This window comes from Heteronotia binoei, chromosome 7 (assembly GCF_032191835.1).
Source record: "Heteronotia binoei isolate CCM8104 ecotype False Entrance Well chromosome 7, APGP_CSIRO_Hbin_v1, whole genome shotgun sequence".
In the NCBI taxonomy this organism is placed as follows: domain Eukaryota; kingdom Metazoa; phylum Chordata; class Lepidosauria; order Squamata; family Gekkonidae; genus Heteronotia; species Heteronotia binoei.
The window spans coordinates 68,503,376-68,524,660 of record NC_083229.1 but is presented as its reverse complement, the minus strand read 5'-3'; the positions used below and the strand labels follow the sequence as shown (position 1 = coordinate 68,524,660).

General features: G+C 41.7%; 1 protein-coding gene across 15 annotated transcripts in view; it reads right to left on the bottom strand.

Annotated features, from left to right (window-relative positions):
* Positions 1-12,442: 12,442 nt before the first annotated feature.
* ST18 (ST18 C2H2C-type zinc finger transcription factor) overlaps positions 12,443-21,285 on the bottom strand; it is a 194,904-nt gene continuing 186,061 nt past the window's right edge. For 5 of the 15 annotated variants that reach the window (XM_060243811.1, XM_060243803.1, XM_060243808.1 and 2 more), the window contains exons 20-22: positions 17,893-17,996; positions 15,417-15,560; positions 12,443-13,857 (exon numbers count right to left, since the gene is read on the bottom strand). In XM_060243811.1, coding sequence (XP_060099794.1) covers positions 13,717-13,857; positions 15,417-15,560; positions 17,893-17,996 — 389 coding nt within the window. In that variant the 3' untranslated portion in view covers positions 12,443-13,716. The other 10 variants (XM_060243809.1, XM_060243810.1, XM_060243807.1 and 7 more) reach the window with 10 other exon arrangements.

Sequence of the window (21,285 nt, the reverse complement as noted above, 5' to 3'; positions counted from 1 at the left end):
AAATAAATAATACAATAAATTTTGAAGGTCTTTTTTGCATTTGTTCTAATCTTCACAGCTGATTGTGGGTGAAATGGAAATTGTAGCACTGCTCAGTTTTTTTTCCTTGTTGATTGCATCTGTATCTGTATGATATAGCCAGCTGTAGTTCACTGTTGGGCAAATATTTAATGTATGTCTGGTTTCTTTCACCCTGATTCTGCAGGAGCAATTAGTATGCAAAGACTAGCTTATGGCTATCCTTTTGGGATACAGCCATGCACGTACAAATATATGAGTGGGGACAAAATGTGGTTTGGATCCTCTTACGGTTAGGTGGATCTGTAACTGGTTGACAGATCATACCCAAACAGTGCTTGTGAATGGTTCCTCATCCTCTTCGAGAGGAGTGACAAGTGGAGTGCCACAAGGATCTGTCCTGGGACCTGTTTTGTTCAACATCTTTATAAATGATTTGGATGAAGGAATTGAGGGAATGCTTATTAAATTTGCCAATGATACTAATTTGGAAGGGGTCACAAATACAGTAGAAGACAGAAACAGGATACAGGATGACCTTGGCAGGCTGGAAAACAGGGCCAAACCCAATACAATGAATTTTAACAGGGAGAAATGTAAAGTTCTGCATTTAGGTAGGAAAAATCCAATGCATGGTTATAGGATGTGGGAGACTTGTCTTAGCAGTAGTATGTGCGAAAAGGATCTAGGGTTCTTAGTGGACCATACGCTGAAAATGAGTCAACAATGTGATGTGGTGGCTAAAAAGGCAAATGCAATTTGGGGCTGTGTCATCAGAAGTATAGTGTCCAAATCACATGAAGTGATGGTATCATTTTACTCTGCTCTGGTAAGACCTCATCTGGAATATTGTGTTCGGTTTTGGACACCACATTTTAAGAAGTATGTAGACAAGCTGGAACGGGTCCAGAGGAGGGCGACGAAAATGGTGAGGGGTATGGAGACCAAGTCCTATGAAGAAAGGCTGTGTAACCAAGAGGCCCTGCCTGTTCATACGGAACACCCCAATAGCTAGAGAGAGAGAAAGTGGGGCTCCTATTCCTGAAAACAAAATGGAGTCTGATCAGAAAGAGGCGAAGAAAATGCTCCATTCAAAATGGAGTAGACCCAGTAGAAAGCTTGTTCTGATCCCCACCTAAAGGCACCCTCTGGACATGGCCCTCTTCCCCGCCCAAACGGAGTGCATAATAACAATGGGGACTGTTAAACAATACTTCAGTTTGGAGCATGATGTGAAGCAAACATAAACAATCTTTTTTTGCAGTTTTGTCTGAGGGAGAGTTGGTATTTTTGTATCCATGCTATTTTTTCCTTCAGACTCATAGTTCAATACTGAATTTCAAAAAAGCAGAACATTTTTAAGACCATCCATGCGGATTGCAGCTTTATATTTCATGCTAACAATGCTGGATTCATTTCAGTTTTGTTTTAGGCCAGGTTATGGGACAGAGATGGCACTAGTGGTTTTCTGATGATCTCAGAATGTAGACAAAGGCCATGCTTCTTTGTTGCTCCTACTGGATCTATCTGATTACTTGTTTCATGAAGGGAAACAATTTTAAGACATCCACATACCATTGTGGCCTGATTCATACATTGTTGAAGTTGTGTGGTAGTTGATTCCCTTAAGCTGAATGTCAGCTGGTTACATTAGATTAAAAGTATCACATGGGACAGGCAACTCATTGATTCTCCATAGAATGACTGCATGCCTACTTAGAATTTGTGCTTTAGAATGGGAGAGGAAATATGAATAATTTTTACTTCTGGATTTAAAAAAAAATGTTTTATGAAGATTTTTTTGTCTGTTCCACATAAACTAGTAAACAGTTCAGGAGATTGTTGCTCCATTTGTAACAATTACAAATAAATATTATTTTAAAAGTAAATTCTGTTTGTAATAATTGTTTGGATACACTATATTTTTAATATGCTAGTTGTGACAATTTCATGCCAAGTAAAATTGTCCATAGTCATATTTTATGTTCCTAAAGTAACAGAATGACCTTCAGTCTGGAAAACAAAAAAGAAATGCTAATATAGCCAGTTTGGTGTAGTGGTTAAGTGTGCGGACTCTTATTTGGGAGAACCGGGTTTGATTCCCTACTCCTCCACTTGCACCTGCTGGAATGGCCTTGGGTCAGCCATAGCTCTGGCAGAGGTTGTCCTTGAAAGGGCAGCTGCTGTGAGAGCCCTCTCCAGCCCCACCCACCTCACAGGGTGTCTGTTGTGGGGGAGGAAGGTAAAGGAGATTGTGAGCCGCTCTGAGACTCTTCGGAGTGGAGGGCGGGATATAAATCCAATTTCTTCTTCTTTTTTTTAATTTTCCAAAATTTTCCATTTTTACCCAAAATTTCCAGAAATTTTACAGCTCTAGAAATCACAGTATTTCTGACTGATTGCCATGTTTTGTCTTTTAAAGGACGTTTTTTACAAGTAACAATAGTATAGCCTATCAGGGTAATTAATAAGTGTGCTTCTTTTGAGACATTTCAGGGAAGGGTAACATTTTCCTCTCCCTCCCAGACTTCCTTTACCATTTGGCTTAGGCTTTCCAAATCCCCCGCCTACCCGGGGCACCCCCGATTTGGAGCCTTCTCCCCCCCGCTCGCCAAAAATCTGGAAAGCGGGGGGGGGGGAATGGTGGCCCTTCCCACCCAGCCCCGATTCCAGTAGCTTCTCCTTGCCCTCCCTTCCCACCCAGCCTGATCGCAGCAGCCTTTCTTCAGTTTTCCCAGGCTGCTTCCCACCCCCAATCAGCTGGCTGGCGGGGGGGGGGGGATAGGGAGCCCCGCCCGCAAAGGACCATGTGCCTTTGCACCTCCGGAGGCTTGACTTGAAAGGCTTCAATTTAGGATGGTGTGTCTGTGTTTCTGTGAAGAAGCTGGCAGCAACTGGTGAGTAGAGAGGCCGATCTGCTGCCTCAGACTCGCCAGAAAGGGGGGGGGGGGGAGAGAGAGGGAAACGTCTTCATTATTCCCTATGTGATCGATTCTCATAGGGTATAATGGGGAATTGTTCTGGAGGTTTTCGGGGCTCTGGGGGAGCTGTTTTTTGAGGTAGAGGCACCAAATTTTTAATATAGTATCTAGTGCCTCTCCCCAAAGTACCCCCCAAGTTTCAAAACAATTGGACCAGGGGGTCCAATTCTATGAGCCCCAAAAAAGGTGCCCCTATCCTTCATTATTTCCTATTGAAGGAAGACATTTAAAAAGGTGTGCTGTCCCTTTAAATGTGATGGCCAGAACTCTCTTGGAGTTCAATTATGCTTGTCGCACCCTTTTTCCTGGCTCCGCCCCCATTGTCTCTTGGCTCCACCCCCAAAGTCTCCTGGCTCCACCCCCAAAGTCCCCAGATATTTCTTGAATTGGACTTGGCAACCCTAATTTGGCTACAAGGAAGAAGGCTCTTCTTGCATTTTGTGCCCCCTTTTTTCTCTCCTCTTTTCTGCTTTATTTTAAAGCTTTACTCCTCTCCTCTTCTTTAAGACTGCAGTCCTCTACACCAGGGGTGGCTAATGGTAGCTCTCCAGATGTTTTTTGCCTACAACTTCCATCACCCCCAGCCAGCATGGCCAATGGCTGGGGCTGATGGGAGTAGTAGGCAAAAAACATCTGGAGAGCTATCGTTGGTGACCCCTGCTCTACACATTTAGCTTAGACTAAACCTCCGCTGGAAGAAGACACCTTGGATACAACTCAAAGTTTCTAGCCTGATACCATACATATTTTTTAGAAATTATTTGGAAAAAAATATTTGAACACCTTGTCTTAAAATATATTTATTCATCATGTTAAAATAAAACATTCCATAATCAATTTTCTTTTCTTTTTTTCATTTTTTTGGAAACCCCCCCCAAAAAAGGCTTCAGGAAAAAAACAGGAAAAAATGTTTTTTTCCAATTTTTTCCATTTTTTCCAGGCCTTCACATCTCTAGTGATTTAACAATGCCTCCTCAGAATGAGAATGTTTCCAACCCTATACTTTCAACCCTCTTCAAAGCCTTCCCAGAAAATCACTGAAACAAAGTACATGGGTGTAGATGTTCTCAAAAAGCCCCCTTCCCATTTCAACTCAGCTCTGATTTTAATCCAGAAAAGACTCTTTGTGCTCTCAATTTGTGATACTTGCTGCTTTACCTAACAAGTGCTTCCTGGGATTTGGTTCTATACAACACACAGCATAAAAAGTCAAACAATTCATTTTCTTGTGCCAAGATTAACAGTGCAGTCCTAAACATAGTGATACCCTGGTAAGACCACTGACTTCAATGGATTTAGGAGGTTGTAACTGTGCTTAGAATTGCTCTGTAAGAGAACCTGGACAACTGTAACTTTATGCTTTGAAATATTTTTAAAAATCCTTAAAATAGATACAAAATGTACTCCAAAATTTATATAAGACTTTATAGCATGCTTTTCCAAAATAATCTCAGTGGTTTATATAGACCAGCGGAGAATAACAACTAATTGTAACAACTGAAAAACTGCCTAGTGAGAATGAATTTCTAATGAACTTCCAAGTCAAAAGCCCTTCAAAATAGCAGTTTATCTTGCTCTCAGGACTGACAGGAGGGAAGGAATATTGTCTCAAGATGTACCTCATGAACTGAATCAATTTGGTAAGGGGGGCGGGGTTGGGGAGGTTTGTGGTTCATATGACCTCACAAACCATGAACCTCCATTTCCCTGGTTCATGCCCATCCCTAGTGATCATCACTCGCTATTCATTACTTTAGTCTTGAAAACATTAATTAAGAAGAAGAAAAATCTGGTTTATTTGTTTTGTTACCAAATTTCTTTAGGTGTTTCCAGAATTTAGAATATTGTTTTTAAGTATGTAAATAAAATTTGAAACTATCTTCAAGTTTTCTTTCATGAAATGTTAAGAACATTTAGTTTTCTTGGAATTTCATATTCTTTTACAGATCATATTCTACATACAAAAGCTAATTCTCAAGAGCTTTAAACACACACAGAGAGCAAAACCACATCTGTTATTTGGCTTTAACTAAGTCATATCCAACAAAACACAAGGCACCACAGTCTCTAAGCAGGGTGTTCCACTGGCACAGAAAAAAACAGAGGGCCAGGCTACAAGACTTACTTTTTGGGGGATCGAACTAGACAGTCTGGCACAATTGTCCAGAATACCTGTTGAGAAAGTCACAGATTTGAGGGAGAGGGCTGATTCTTTCCTTCTTAAGTGGAAGGTTACTTTAGTCGAGCTTCAACAGCTCATAGGGCATCTCAACTTTGCTTGCAAAGTTGGGGCTCCTGGACGCGCCTTCTTGCTCAGGCTTTGTGATGCGATGGCTGGTCTGTGATGTCCACAGCATAGAACAAGCAGCATGAGGGCAGACCTATTGGTATGGCAGGAGTTTTTGGAGTCCTTCAATGGGATTTTATTTTGGAGGGAAGACATGTAGCTTGAAGCAGAGCTTCAGGTCATGTCTGATGCTACTGGTTCCTTAGGTTTTGGGGTCTATTTCCGTGGACATTGGTGCGCGGATGTGTGGCTGGATTCGTGGGGCCAGGCGGGATTGAACAGAGATCTTAAGCTTGAGTTCTTTCCCATCCTGGTAGCTGTTTGGCTGTGGGGGAATTATATGGTCAATCACACTATTCATTTTTGGTGTGATAACATGGCTGTGGTACATGTCATTAATTCCCTTACATCCACATCGGAAAGGGTTATGAAATTAGTGCAAGCCTTCACTTTGTGTTGCCTGCGGTTTAATATACTGTTTTTAGCCAACCATGTTCCCGGGGTGAATAACAGGGTGGCTGATGATCTCTCTCATAAACAGACAGAGAGATTTCATCAGCTGGCCCCAGAAGCTGATGGAGAGCCGATGCAAATGCCCCAGGAGCTATGGGTGATTGGAGAGTCGAGGCCTACAGAGCAATAGGCCTAGCCATTGCGCCTGGCACCAGGAAGTTTTATGAACGTGCCATGCAGCAGTTTGAGGACCTTAGGTCAGAGGTAGGGTATTGCATCGTTTGGCCCCTCCCAGTGGAGCAGTTGCTCCACTACTGTGTTGCTTTAAAAGGTAAGGGATTGGCTGTGTGATCCATTAGGGGACACCTGTCTGCTCTAGCTTTTGCTAGTAAGGCTTTGGGGTATAAGGAGGAAACAGCAGACTTTCATCTACGAAAGATGCTGGAGGGCTGGGCTAGAGAGGCCGGGCCTAATCCTGACACTAGGAAGCCTAATTCCCCTTTGATTCTTAAGGGCTTGAAGGGGGTTTGGGGCACAGTGTGTGCATCCTATTTTGAGTCCACACTGTTTCATGCTGCTTCCTTGGTTGCCTTCTTTGGAGCCCTTAGGGTCTGTGAGCTAGTGGCATGCTCCAGAAATGATGTTTCTGGTAGTGCTTTGTTACTACAGGACCTGAGGTTAGTTGAGAGTAAGGCGGTCATCACCATTTGATGCTCCAAGACTGACCAGCATCACAAGGGAATCATTTTGGAGCTGGGCACATGTTCTGAGCTGGAGTTCTGTCCAGTTTCTGCTCTGGCTGCCTATTTGGCAGTACGCGGTCCTAGGGAGGGATTTTTGTTTTGTCATGTCAATGGCAGTCCATTGACAAAACATCAATTTTGGGCTGTGACTACTCGGGCTTTAGCTAAGCTTGGGTTGACTGGGGTGTGGTTTGGTACCCACTCCTTTAGAATTGGGGCAACCTCTACAGCTGCTGCCCTGGGTTATCCTTCTTTGGCCATTCTGCATCTGGGCCGCTGGCACTCAGCAGCTTATAAAGCCTATGTTCACCCCTTGCTCAGTCCCTAACTTCATGGGGGGGTTTAGCTTGGAGTTTGTGATTATTGTTGCTAGTTTAACTGTTTTTCTTTTTAGATGCTGTTGTTCCTGGCCAGAGGAGCCGTGTTCTCATCTGCGGACACAGTTATGTGTTTTGGGCTGCTCATCAGGCTCGGAGAACTTCAGTCGGCTCTCAGTTGGGACTCAGCCAGTGGGTTACCATTGAATGGTGGGGGCACAGGGGCCTTCATTGGCCTGGCCTGTTGCCATTGTTATTTCAAGAAAGTGCTTGCCCTCCTCTCCAGGTCTTAGTTATACACCTGGGAGGTAATGATCTTGGGCTGATGAAGGGCACAGCTTTGGCCCTGCAGGCAGAGGAGGATTTTAGGGCTGTCAAGGAGAGATGGCCTGGGACTGTTATAATTTGGTCAGCCATGATTCCCCGCCTTTTTTGGTGGAGTGTTTGGGACCCTTTGGGCATCGACAGAGCCCATCACAAGGCTAATAAAAGAATTCGGAGAGCCTTGGAAGACTGTTTGGGCTACTACTTGCCTCATCCGGACATGCATATTAGTTGTGATGGCATTCATCTTTCAGATGAGGATAATGGTCTCTTCTTGGGAGACCTTCGGTAAGGGCTGCGGGTGGCCTTGGGCCTCCCAGTGGGTGCTAAGGCCTAAGCAGAGGCTTGGCCTTAGTGGTGGCAGGTTTCTGTGGTTAATGAGCTTATGCAGCTAGGGGAGGACCAGAAAGCATCCCCCTTTTGTGGGGTTAGGGGTCTGTCCGGATTGACCTTTGGGTTTGCTGGCCCGGGGTGGGAGAATGCAGACTGTCCTTTGGGGCTTACCTGGAAGGTTCCTTTCATTGAGTTGCCCGGCTCATGGTTGGACCTTCCCATTTTGTTGCCTATTTGCTGAGCTGGCCTGGTGTGAGCTGTGGTGTACAGCTCTAGCCAGGGGCTGGGTTGCTCGCCCATTAAATGGCAGGGGAGGTGTCTGTTGAGACCCCTGGCCCTGACCAGGCCGCAGGTTCTGTTTAGCCCTTGCCATTTATTAATAAATAAAGTGGCCCTTAGTTTAATCCAATTATTGCATCTGACTCTTTATTTCAAACTGGGGGGCAATTCCAGTCCAATGTAGTATGCTATAAATGCAATCCCAGGACCATACAAAATTGAAATTGAGAGTTCTTTACAGTTTTCTACCACCGGTGCCAGTGGGACTTCATTCTTAGCCTAAGGATACCAGTGAAGCTTATGCTCTATGCTACTGTTGGAAGCTACAACATTTCATTGGAGTGAATTTGTTTGAAACACTGATGAGGTAGGATGGAACTCTTGAAGAACACACAAAACTGTTTATATTCAAATAGCAAGTCGGGCTCAGGGATCCTTTTTCCTATACTGAAGCTTGTCTCTTGTTCTAGAGAAGTCCCATTGGCACCTGAGGATGAAAAGTGTAAAGGACTCTCTATTTCAATTTTGCATGGTCCTGAGACTGCATTTATAGAACACCACATTGGACTGGAATTGTATTTCATAATTCATGGACTGTGACTGTACTGTTATATTATCTTGTAGTTCTATATAATATATCTGTATGATCTTTACATAAGAACATAAGAGAAGCCATTTTGGATCAGGCCAGTGGCTCATCCTGTCCAACACTCTGTCAGACAGTGGCCAAAAAACCCGGTTCCATCAGGAGGTCCACCAGTGGGGCTAGGACATTAGAAGCCCTCCCACTGCTGCCCCCCCCACTAGAACCAAGAATATAGAACATCACATGCCCCAAACAGAGAGTTCCATCTATACCTTGTGGCTAATAGCTACTGTACTTGTAAGCTGCTTGGTCTTAATATTGTTTAACTAAGTCAAGGCAAATGGATGGGCAATTAGTAGGCTGTCCAAGTTCATTCCTGTGGTGGTTCAGCACCCTTTGGGAAGAGAATTTAACATTCAGATACAGAACATGAAGGCTCTAGAAGCTCTATTTCCATTTTTCCCAGTGGATCATCTCTCTTTTAAACCTCTCATTTAACATACACATACATTTTACACCCAAATTTAGTCATTATCAGAATATCAACTAATAATTATTTTGAAACATTTATAACCTGCCCTTTAAAAAAAAAGGCTCAAGACAGCTATTAACACAAGAAAATTATTCAGAATTTATGCAAGAAGTAAGAAGCAAATGGAATTTAGAAACGTGTGGGTGACATTCAGGAAAGTCCAAACTGCTATTTGCAGCAAGTGAATAGGTGGAAGGTAGTACTAAAACCAGAAATGTTAACTATATTAAACAAAAAATAAAACATTGCTGAAGAAGAATTAGGCTCACCTGACAAAAGCAAGATCTTCCTCACCAAACTTTTCAGAACTTTTGAAAGTATAAAACAAACAAGTAGATAGATATGATTGGACCAAGAATGGACCATTACAAGCTCCTGAGTAAACATTGCCATTATGGCATAAGAGACATCACTTTTTAATGAACAAATAAAGAACAGAAATCAGAGGGATCAAATAAACACTTTCTACGATGGAAGAAAGTAAGCAGTGAATCTTCACATTGAAGTCAGTATAATTTAACCTAGCTGGTCAGAATCATGGATAAACAAAACATTTAAGCATGCAGATAAGACCTGATTTCTCTGGATAGTGAAAATCCAAGCAGATTGTAAAGAACTTCATCAGGATCTCTCCAAAATGAGTGCCAAATGAGGATCAATACAAAGTTGTATGCTTCGAAATGAAATTCCTAATTTTGCATATGCAGTAACAGGGCTAGAACTGGAAGTGCATAAGTGAGAAAGTGATCTTGAAGTTGCAGTAAATAGCTCAATGAAACCATCAACTTAACATGTGGAAGAAGCAGGGGTCATTTTGTAGAAAAAATAGGTGGTGGAACTCATCCAGGGATTGTTATGCAGCTACACATACTCAATGGACAAGGAGGTGGAACTCTCAGAAGGAGGAAGTGGAACTTTCAGAAAGGTTCAGGAGCTTTGCTCCTGTGAGCTCCCACTGAATCTGAGGACTGGGAAGAAGTATAAAAAATACATTCTATATTAGAAATCTGAAAATAACATGACCAGTAGGGAGTGCCTTTATTTAAGCCACTGGTCCATGTTTAGAAAACTGTATAGTGTGTTTATATACTTGAATTATAGCCCCAACTATTTTTCTAGCTTGGATTATATGCTCAAACCAAAGAATTTGCCTTCCCTCCTCTCACTGACATTAGGTTGTAGTGCTGGTGGAACCAGATGATGAGTGGAAAGAAAGCTTCTTTTTCCTCCTCCTGGTTTCCACTCCCTTTCCCCATTAGCTTCTCAGATGCAATTCTGGCAGCATTCAGAGCACTGTGGGAAATGTAGTCCTTAGGATGCCTAACATCTAATATGTCAACTCCACAGCCACAATAGGTAATGTAAAAAAACAAAGAGGTAAAGTGGGTTCAGTGGAAAGAAAGAGGACTCCCAGAGTAGTGATCAGCATCCTTTACTTAGCGATTTCAAGCAACTTTTTACAGCATGTGAACCCCAGATCCTGACCTGGTTAAACAGAGTAAGTCTCCACCCCACTGCAGACCCAGAGGTGCATTCAAACTGGCCCTCTGGCCCCCTATAGGTAGTCCAATACAGCCTGTCCAACCAAACTGCGGCTGTTTCACTCCTACTGCTTTATTGTTTACAGGGTTGAAGTTCACAAAGTTTTAAGGTAACTCAGCCCGGACACAACACTAATTTTTTTTTTATGATCTTGTGTTCCAGCCCTCCCAAAATGATGCCTAAATACTGTAAAGTAAGTATTGTAAATCCTGGCAATTAAACAATAATTACATTATTTCTAGTGTGATTCTGAAAGTCACTGACATTCCTTTCTAAAAGCAAGCCTTTATTTTTGCAGTGTCTCAAACTTTCTTCATAAATCTGCTGTGCAACGAGGAGTTCATAACTGCTGGAAACTCTGGCTTTTCTGTTTCAGTGTCATTAAGCAGCTGCTAAAGGTTAGTGCAAATCCTTTCTTGTTCTGGTACAGAGACACTCTACCTGTGCCAAGAAGAGAAAACCTGATGCTTAAGCAATGGGAGCAGCAGTGGGGTTCTTGGTTTCATCCCCTATATAGTTTTCAGAGTATTTTGCTTTTCTCTCTTTATCTGACAAACCTATAACCAAAGCATTTGTCACAGAAGCAAGTTCAGACTTGCCAGTTTAAAGGAATGACATTTTCCCTACAAAAAACAATTCACATAAGCATAGTTTCTCAGGTACAATAAAAACACACATGCCATCTGTCAACTGAACACACCAATAAACTTGTAGAACCTGTTCAGTATCAATTTTATTTCCTACCATACACCAAATGTACAGCACAGAACACAATTTTTGTTGCTTTGATGTAAGAAATATTAATTGTATGAAGGAACAGTATACAAACTACTCCAAAATTAAAAAAAATGCATACATCATTGCTTTTTACAAAAGGTCTAATTTACAGGATAGCTTGGCAATGAAAATGAATCCAAGGAAGAAAAGGAAAATAAAGAAGAAAGGTGGGAATCACAGTGCACATTACAAAACATCAAGTACAAAGGAGGCAAATAAATATAAAGATATATCCTGAGCAAATAATCCAAACACAGATAAATTAACTTGAAGCCATAGGAAATCATAGTAATAAATAGGTCAGTAAGAGATTCTTTAATTTAAATTAAATAAAATATATCACAAATTTTATTTAGTCAATTAACTTTTAGTCTTTGTCATGTGTGAACTAATTTTTGTAGGCAGTGAAGTATAGCAAATGTCTTTTTAAAAAACAAGTATAATAATTTAATAGCAAATTTGGTGTTGTATTTTATATCCGCACATACTGTAGTTTCTGTCAAAGTGTTTCATTTAAAAAATAAACACAGCTTCTTAAAAACAAACATCTCTCCTGTCTAAACTAAGATCTGAGGGCCAAATCAATCCCCCCCTCCCCATGGACAGCAAGCCCCACTTAATGCAGAACAGTAACCACAGCATATGAAAGCTGAATGAGCTCCAAGACGCACCCTCAGATTATGAATGGGACACGATAATAGAATTGCACGAGTCAAGCCTGTTAATGCTGTCATGGCCAGTTGAAATATAAAGTAGACTAATAAAAATAAACACTTTCATTGTAGCACAGAAAAATTAAATGCACACTAGATTCATGTATATATTTTACACTGAGGCACATATGATCATGAGGTGTGTGTGCATACAAAAAAGGCAGTTTAACTGGTCATAGATACCTTTGTTAAAAGCAAACAAAATTAAAATGGTAGGAGGGATTTGATTTATTACTTATAATCCCTGAAATAGACATTGGGCTTCTGTTTATATTTGCTACTAAATCAAGTGGTTTACAGATTCACTGAATACAGAGGTACCAAAAAGACTGTATGGGACTGTGTGCATTTCTGCCTAAGGGCTGAAGCATTTGGAAACCTACCTATAAGGAATGCAGTCAACTGAAACTAAGGCCATCTTAAGGTGCAGCTCCAAATGCATGCAACACCCTAGTCCAAAGCTCTGAAGGACTTTGATATGTATGCACATCTCTTCTGTAAGCAGTGTCTCACTCACTAACTTTCTTGTCTGAGATAGCTCTGTCCATACAGTTGTTACAGCTGTGCTAGCTCTTAGATGTTAAGCCCTTTCAAACCCGAATAGAGCTTGATTTAAAGTATGTGTGTTTGAATCCACAGAGTTGGTGTGCAGTGTGGGAAAAACCCATAAATACACAGGTCCAGCCATCACACATTGTTGTTGTGTGGCTTCAGTTCACTTTAGTAGGGCTTGTCCTCTACCATGTCAGAATGGAAAAGCTACCTGCAGGCTCCTCAGATTCACTCATTCTACCAAGAATAATAAATGCCATTTCAGGGAAGGTCTTCTTGGCATAGTCATATGTACAAAATTATCAGCTTGGGAAGCATTTTTCCAATATGAAATTATATTGATATTGGCCAACTGACCAATGTTTATACAATACTCTGTACCAAAAGGAATCGGATCATTTCAAAGCCTATCACATTTGTAACGATAAAAACTGTATTTTTAATGACAAAGAAAAATGGATCCTTAAATCAGTTCTGGTCTTCACTGGAATGGTTTCAAATGATCATTCTGTGTAGGCTAAAGCACACAACTGAGTCCAATACGTTGCTGATTGCTATATTTCATTATTGCTAACAAATTCTTGAACTTTCCCAGCTAGCTGCCTTTGAAGAGCTTGAGTTCCTCCAGCAGAGGCCACTGTTCTCCTTTGCATCCCTGGTTATTCACTTCTCATGCTACTGCAAGCAACAAACCCATTTCTTATTTCATTAAAAAAAAAAGCTGTTATAAAAAGCAGGATATGGTAAAAATAAAACTAGAATCACAGGTCTGTTATTTGTTTCTTTCATATTTTTCTTCTTCCTTCTGTACAAACCCAGCAAATTATTCAATTTACAGTATAACTTTCAGTCTATTTAAAATCCCATTGGAAAATAAATTAACTAACACATTTGTAAAAATATGGCAGGCTGCAAGAAATGCGGTTAAAAGATTAAAAAAAAATCCCAACTCTTTGATTGAAAATAAATTTTAAAATGTAAAAAAATAGGTACACACACTTTTTTACATTCACTTTACAAAAAGAAAGAGTGCAAAACAACAAGAACAAAAAATGAATCATATTGAAATAAATATATTCTGAGATCTGAATCATTGCTGTTAATACAGTAGTCTGTTATGGGGTCTCCTTTTTATGTCAGCTGGAAAAAAATAGTGCAATGTTGTAGTTGTAAATGCAGCACAGCAACTGATACTCCAAAGCAGTCTGGGAACTCTCAACAGGTTCATCTGGATTCTGTTGCTGCTAAGTAACTCCCGTTGCCCAGCAGCTTCCCCATCCTACACGTGGATACCCTTCACTGCCTGTTTGATACTTTCCAGCAGAGCCTTGCAGTCTGGGGAATAGTCCCGCTCCAGATTGCTGTACATGTCAGTGAGAGTATTTACATATGCTTCAAAATTCTGTTCGCTGATTGGGCCCTGAATAAAGATAAGACACATTACACCAAAACACAATCTATCATGTAGACTAGATGTAACCTGTCACCTGGACAGAAGAAGAAGCAGATTTCAAGCTGGTAGAATTGGACTTTGAGAAACACTTCTTGTCCATGGGACTTTAGGCTAGTACCTGGACTATGTAATCTTTAGCTATAACTAACTACTGATCTGAAGAGAAGTCCATTGATCAGATCAGTTGTAACAAAGAAAAAAGAAAGTGAGAAATCAAGGACCTATTGTACCCCCCCTAAAAAAATCCCAAAAGGGCACACACACTTCCCACTCCCCAGCTATACACTTAGTTCAATAGACTGTGTACTTAGTTTTACCCAAGACCCATCAAAATAACTGGGTTCTGCTTGTGGATCCATGAAAACCCATTCTGTTCCACTTCTACACCCCACCAATTCCCTGTCAAGTGGATGGGCAACCTAGAAAGATGGAAAACCCTCTCATTGACATATCTAGCATTGTTTTATTTTAAATAAACCAGAAGATTGGTGAAGGGAGCTTAGAAAACATGCCTTCAAATGCTTATAAGATTCCTTGGGTAGTCAGATTGTCCCAAGCTTCATTCACCTGCCAGAAAGTAAAGAGCTAATTAAAGATCTGATCATGTCTAGTACTGCTCCCTTTTGTAAAACAGTCCTTCCATGCCACATCACAAACTACCTTTGAAACTGCCCTCAGCTTCACAAGAAGGTTTTCCGGACACCATGCAAAAAATGCAAGTCCAAAGCTCTCCTGGGCATATAAAGTTGCATGAATCTATGGATCCAAGCCTCTTCTGTATAATGGTATTCCACTGTTCAAGAAGTTCTGAGCCTTCTGATGTGATCCTTACTCATCCCTCCACAAACTTAAACAATTAGGCAAATCTAATCATGCTGTGAAAATGGCCATGATGCAAGAACCAAGCAATATGCTCACACACACCTGAAGAGACTTTGGACTTGGGTTTCTTGACTGGCAGCCCAGATTACTGCAGAAACAGTCTTTGAAACTGAGCAAAGTAATTGTGATGTTGCTTGAAGTTCTGCTGTTCAAAGAAAAAAAGTAAAAAGATCCCACTGGACATCCCCATCCCTCAGTTATGCATGTAGTTGGATCCCAGGCAGCACATTTACAATTTAACAGATTAATCCTATTATCCTACTCTACTAATTGGGTTTTCCCTATTACAGAAATACAGGATTGAATCCTACAGAGATGTGCGTGGAAGGAGCTTGTGCAAGAGGACCATCTTATCATCCCCCTTTCTCCAGCATCCCTCTCCCCATGCAAACTCCCCAAAACACCATCATGAACAAAGTGCTACACCATGGGAGGCTGCAGTGAAGGGGGAAATTAGGCAAAATCACTTCCCTCCACTGTTGTGCAAGCATAGACAATTTGCTCTTTTTAAAAATCGCATCTAGAATTTTTGACATGAACATAGTAGATTGTGTGGAATCACCTTAACTGTTAAAGACTGTCTCTATCAGATCTGCAAGGTGGGTTCCCAGAGCAACCTGCCAACGTTGTAGTCACAGACATACCATTTGTGGAAGCTGAATGTCTGCAAGACTGGAGATGAGGGCTTGGCTTAGGCCAGCCAACTCCTTTAGCAGGCTCTCGTTGTTCTGCTCTATAAGTTTGTTCTCTTCTTCTATTGTTTTCAGATTGCTTTCCATAGATGTTATCTGAAACCACGAAGCAAAATGACAGTGTGGAAAGTGGGCTCTTGGCCTCAAACACAACTGCCCACAATCCCTTCCTCAGAAGAGTCAGGACAAGACATTTGTGCAGAACTGAACCTCAGATACTTTCAGTTGCATGCACATCAATGCCACAAGACACTCCTAATTAGGACAAGTCCTGTTATTTCCAAACCAGTGGCTTTGGCTGTTGTTTCACAAGAGAAACATTTTTAAATGAAGCTCTAGACTGTGACCCTATTGGATAAAAAAGGCATTGTTTGTGAAAAGTGAGATCATAAATGGATTAAAGACAACAGGACTCAAGCTGACAAAATGGGGGAAGGGTTAGTGGATGGTTAAAAATGAAGAGCTTTGCCCTGAAGCACTAAGAAAAGAACAAAGCAAGCTGCTGTTTACATGGTTGCCTTTTTCCTACAGGATCCCTGCTGACTCATTACAATAACAGAAAACCTGGCATTAGGACTTGAGCTACTTTCCTGGGCGAGGTTATGTAGTAGAATGGGCTGAGATTAGGACAGAGTGGGAAGACAAAAACTAATTTAAAAAAATAGAATAGAAAATGAAAAGGGTTGACAAAGAAGTTAATACAGGGTCTGATCCAGATCTAGCAGGCTAAGAGACTCTGCTCAAGATATTACAATATTGCTGGCATTTCCAAAACAGACTTAAAAGTCTGGTGATATTTCAAAGACTGAAAACATACATTTTCTGGGCTTAAAGGACATCAGAGAAGGGATGTTTAGAAGAAGGCATGGAAATCTCTGGAGCTAAAGGGATTTGGGATCAAGGGACTGAAGGTTCTGGAAAAGAGACATTTTGCTTGTTGTCAGTGTTGTTCAAGTAAGCCAGGAAAGGAATATAGCTGAACAGCCTTATCTGAATAACTTGGTTTAGGAAGATTGTCACCTGAAAAGGAAATTAAGATATGTGCATTTGGCTGACTATGCTGGATGAATGAGGAGCATGGCTTTGATGCTAGGTAACCAATTTTGATCCCTATGCAGATGTTCAGTTCAGGTACAAATAAACATGCAGGAGAGGAGTGGGCAGAGTCTGCTGGCCCCATCCCCAACCTTCTCATGTTCATCAGAAGGTCTACACACATGCATCACAATGTACATAGCCTCTGAATGTGCAATCTGTACTATGTAAAAAGGGTAGGTATAGACTACATGTTGAGATCCAATATCTCTTGGAGTGTACATACATATGGAGAAGTTTAGATGAATAGATACTTCAATGTGGTTATGCAGTGGTTAGGCTGTTAGAGTAGGACTGAGGAGATCTACATTCAAATCCCTATATTGCCATGACTCTTGTCTTGGTCCAGTTTCCCTCTCACAGACTAACATACCTCACAGAATTGTTGTGAGGATAAAATGAAGGGGAGAAGAACCATATATGCCATTATGTGCTCCTGGAAGGAAGAGCATAACAAAAATATGACCAATTGAGGTTCATGGCAGGGCCAGTAGGCATGAACCAAGGTTTCCCGAGACAAGATATGCCCAGTTTATAGGAAGCACTGACCATATTGTTGAGGATTGTTAAATTATGCTACTTCAACTCAGTGAACTGATCCTTTTGATTTTAATGTAGGGTAAGGGTAGGCAACTTATGGTCTCCGGCAGCAAGAAACTATTATGCTCAGTTTAATTCCACATCTGCTCTAGAAAACACCCAGCCTATCAAGCACAATCTCCACAACACACATACTTTTTCCTTGTTTTCCTCAGAATGACTAGCTAAGAGAGTTACCACATGATTTACACTGCAGCTTATGCCAGAAGAAAGAACCAAGTGAGGCAAGAAGAATTGTATACATGTATGCATTTAATATCAACTGAAAGATATGAGGCACAGAATGCAGGGAAGGGGCCCAGTGGTTGAGTTCATGCTTTGTGTGCACATTTCAGGTTCAAGTCCTATTTTTCCCAGCTAATAAGGCACACAGAGCAGAACCATGAAAGACCTTTGTTTCAGACTTTGCTGCCAATCAGAGTAGATAGTACTGGCCAGTGATCAGACACAATTGAAGGCAATTTCATATATTCATGTAAAATTTGTTTCAGAGTGCATAGGAAGGCAGATGAAGCCAAACCCTTGACAAATCAGCTTGTTTTGTTTAGGCTACTCTGCTTTTCTATTCTATATCCTGCCACAGTGCCAGACTTGCAAGAATAACTGTGGAGAACATGACATTGTTAAAGCAAATTTCTCTGTGTGCAACCTGGAGCAGAATTCACCATTCTTAGATCAGTCTAAGTCAAGCAGACTTTATTGCTAGGACTCAGTTAAATGCTCACTTTCTTACCTGTGTTTGAAGTTTCATCATGTCTGCTTCAATTTTAAGGTTAGATTCATTCAGTTCTTTTATTTCTTCATCCAAATGTCTGATTTCCTCTTCATTTTCTAAACCTGCACAAGATTTAATGTAAAATAACACCTGTCTGAAGGGACAAACACTAATTCCTAATGGAACAATATATATATATATATATTTAAAGCTTTTATGTATCACCACCCATTTTGATAGTATCACAACTGCATGCTTTATACTTAATTTTGCACTCTCCAGAATTAGTGGCAAAAGCTCCACATTATTTTAAGGGCAGAGAAAAATAGGTTGCTTACCTGTAACTGATGATCTTCGAGTGGTCATCTGTGCGGTCACACACTGGGTCTTGTGCCTGCACCAGACTCTCGCCGGTAGCTTCAAAAGCTATAGACATATGCCTCTTCTGGGAGGGGCTTTGTCTCAACCCTGCAGAGCAGGCATCTACTGAAAATGCCCAGAGCTGAGACAAGCCCTCCCCCCACTCAGTTCCTTCCGCCCACCACCAGGAAGTCCCAATACTATCAAGTAAGTTAGCGGGAAGGCTAGGTGGAAGTGTGTGACTGCACAGATGACCACTTGAAGATCATCAGTTACAGGTAAGCAACCTATGTATCTTCTTCATGGTCTCTGTGCAGCTCACACACTGGGTGATTAATGAGCTAAATGTAACCTGTATGGTGGGTGTTAGCATCTACCATAACTGATGTGGCTTCACCCATGGAATGAAAGAAAAATCTTGGTCAATACCCATTGGTCATCTTTAACGGAACCCATTTATGAATTACTCAAAACAAGCAAATACTCAACCTTGTAATACACATTCACCAATGTATTAACCCAAAGCAAACAATATCAACATCATCATGCACCTAACTTTGCATGAGGCAAAGAACTACTTGCTTGTGTGTTCTAAAAACATATGTTATGTTACTTATTTATAATTTTAGATGCACGAACTATAACATATTAACATTTTCAGTGGAAAATAGATTGAAGGACAGTTTGTCCAAATTTTGGATCTTTCCTAGCTCTTAGATCTAAGGCATAGTGCTGTGTAAAGGTGGATGGAGATGACCATGTGGCCGCTGCACAAATGTCCTCCATTGAGACCCCTCCCATGAAGGCTGATGATGTTGCCATGGCTCTTACTGAATGAGCCTTAGGTTTACATGGTAAAGGTGCATTAGCCAGCTGGTAGCACAGTACAATGGCCGAGGACACACATTTAGAGAGACGCTGTCTTGAGATGGCAAAACTCTTCTTAGGGTTGGAGTAACAAATAAACAATTGTCTATCTTTTCTGAATGCCGCAGTCCTAGACAAATAGAATGCAAGGGCACGACGAACATCTAACATGTGTAGAGCCCTCTGTCCTTCATCTTTGGTGTTGGAAAAAATGAAGGCAATGGTATGGTCTGATAAAGGTGAAAAGGGGAAACCACTTTTGGGAGAAATGCAGGGTCTGGTCGAAGTACTATACGGTCATGGTGAAAAACTGTGTATAGTAGATCAGACCTTAATTGGGGTCTGCCTTATAGTGGTTGACCTCCTTTCTCCAAGATTGGGGTGTTGATAGGGGAGGAAGCATCCCAGAGGCACTCTCTCAGTTGTGGGGTGCCACAGGGAGCAGTCCTATTGCCGATGCTATTTAATATCTATATGTGCCCCCTTGCCCAGATTGTCAGGAGGTATGGACTAGGTTGTCATCAATATGCAGATGACAACCAGCTCTATCTATTGATGGGTGGCCAGTCCGAATATACCCCGGAAAATCTAGACCTGGCCCTTCAAGCTGTGGCTTCATGGCTCAGATTGAGTCGACTGAAATTGAATCCGACGAAGACGGAGGTTCTCTATCTGAGCCGGGGTGGTCCGGGGGGGGAGGGGTTTATCTGCTGGCTCTTGACGGGGTGCCATTAATACCGGCCCCTAAGGTCAGAAGCTTGGGCATGCTCCTTGAGTCCTCCCTTACAATAGAGGCCCAGGTAGCGGCCACAGTTAGATTCGCCTTTTTCCACCTTCGGCGGGCACGGCAGCTGGCCCCGTTCCTGGAGCACGATGACTTAGTAATGGTGATCCATGCTACGGTCACCTCAAGAATAGATCACTGTAATGCTCTCTACATGGGGCTACCCTTGATGCTAACCCGGAGACTATAGCTAGTGCAGAACGCTGTGGCGCGGCTTTTAATGAGACTCCCTCGATGGGAGCACATTCAGCAGGTGCTGAAAGAGCTGCACTGGCTTCCTGTTGTGTTCCGAGTTCGTTTCAAGGTGTTGGCGTTGACCTTTAAAGCCCTTTATGGTCAGGGACCTGTCTATCTGCGGGACCGCCTTTCTCCCCATATTCCCCAGAGAGCACTGCGTTCAGGGACGAAAAATCTATTGTCCATCCCTGGACCAAAAGAAGCCAGGTTGCGTACGACACGAGCCAGGGCCTTCTCAGTGGCAGCGCCAGAACTCTGGAACGCTCTCCCGAAGGCCAAAAGGGCCCTGCGGGATTTGTCTATATTCCGCAGGGCCTGTAAGACCAAATTGTTCCGACAGGCCTTTGACATTTAACCGAGAGAGAGCTGCCACTGGACATTATATAGAGCTCCATGCAGAGTACCGATGGTCACCATCGAATTTTCAGAACCGTTATACTGTATTGTACTAATATAGCACCATGAAATGTTTTTAAATAATTTAAATATGTTATTATGTTTTATATGCTTTATTAGTTTTTAATGGAATTAATGTGATGTTGTGAGCCGCCCTGAGTCCGCTTGTGGAGAGGGCGGGATATAAGCTTAACGTAATAAATAAATAATAAATAAATAAAGAGCAGAGTTCACTTGCCCTCTTGGCTGATGTAAGTACCACAAGAAATGCTACTTTCCATGATAGTAGGTGCATTGAAGCCGATGCCAGTGGCTCAAAGGGCTTCCCTATTAGCTTAGCAAGCACCAGTGATAATCTCCAAGCTGGTGTAAATGGTTGTTGTGGTGGCCAGAAGTGTAGAACACCCCTTAAGAAGGTCTTAACAGTGGGGTGAGAGAAAACTGGCCGACCATTAACCCAGTTGTGGTATGCTGAGATCACCACCATGTGGACTTTTATCATAGAGAACGCAAATCCTGACTTATGTAGGCTAGTGAGGTAGATGAGGACTGAAGAAAGTGTGGCTGAATTTGAATCAAATCCCTGCACATTTGCATATTGAACAAATCTAGTCCACTTGTGATATGATTGACGAGTTGAGGGTTTCCTAGCATTTAGTAAGATCTCATATGTCGGATGGAAGGGTGGTTGAATCTTCCAAGCTGTGAGCTTGAAAAATCTTGGGTCGTGGTGTAGGAGGCAACTGTCTTGTTGTGACAGTAGATCT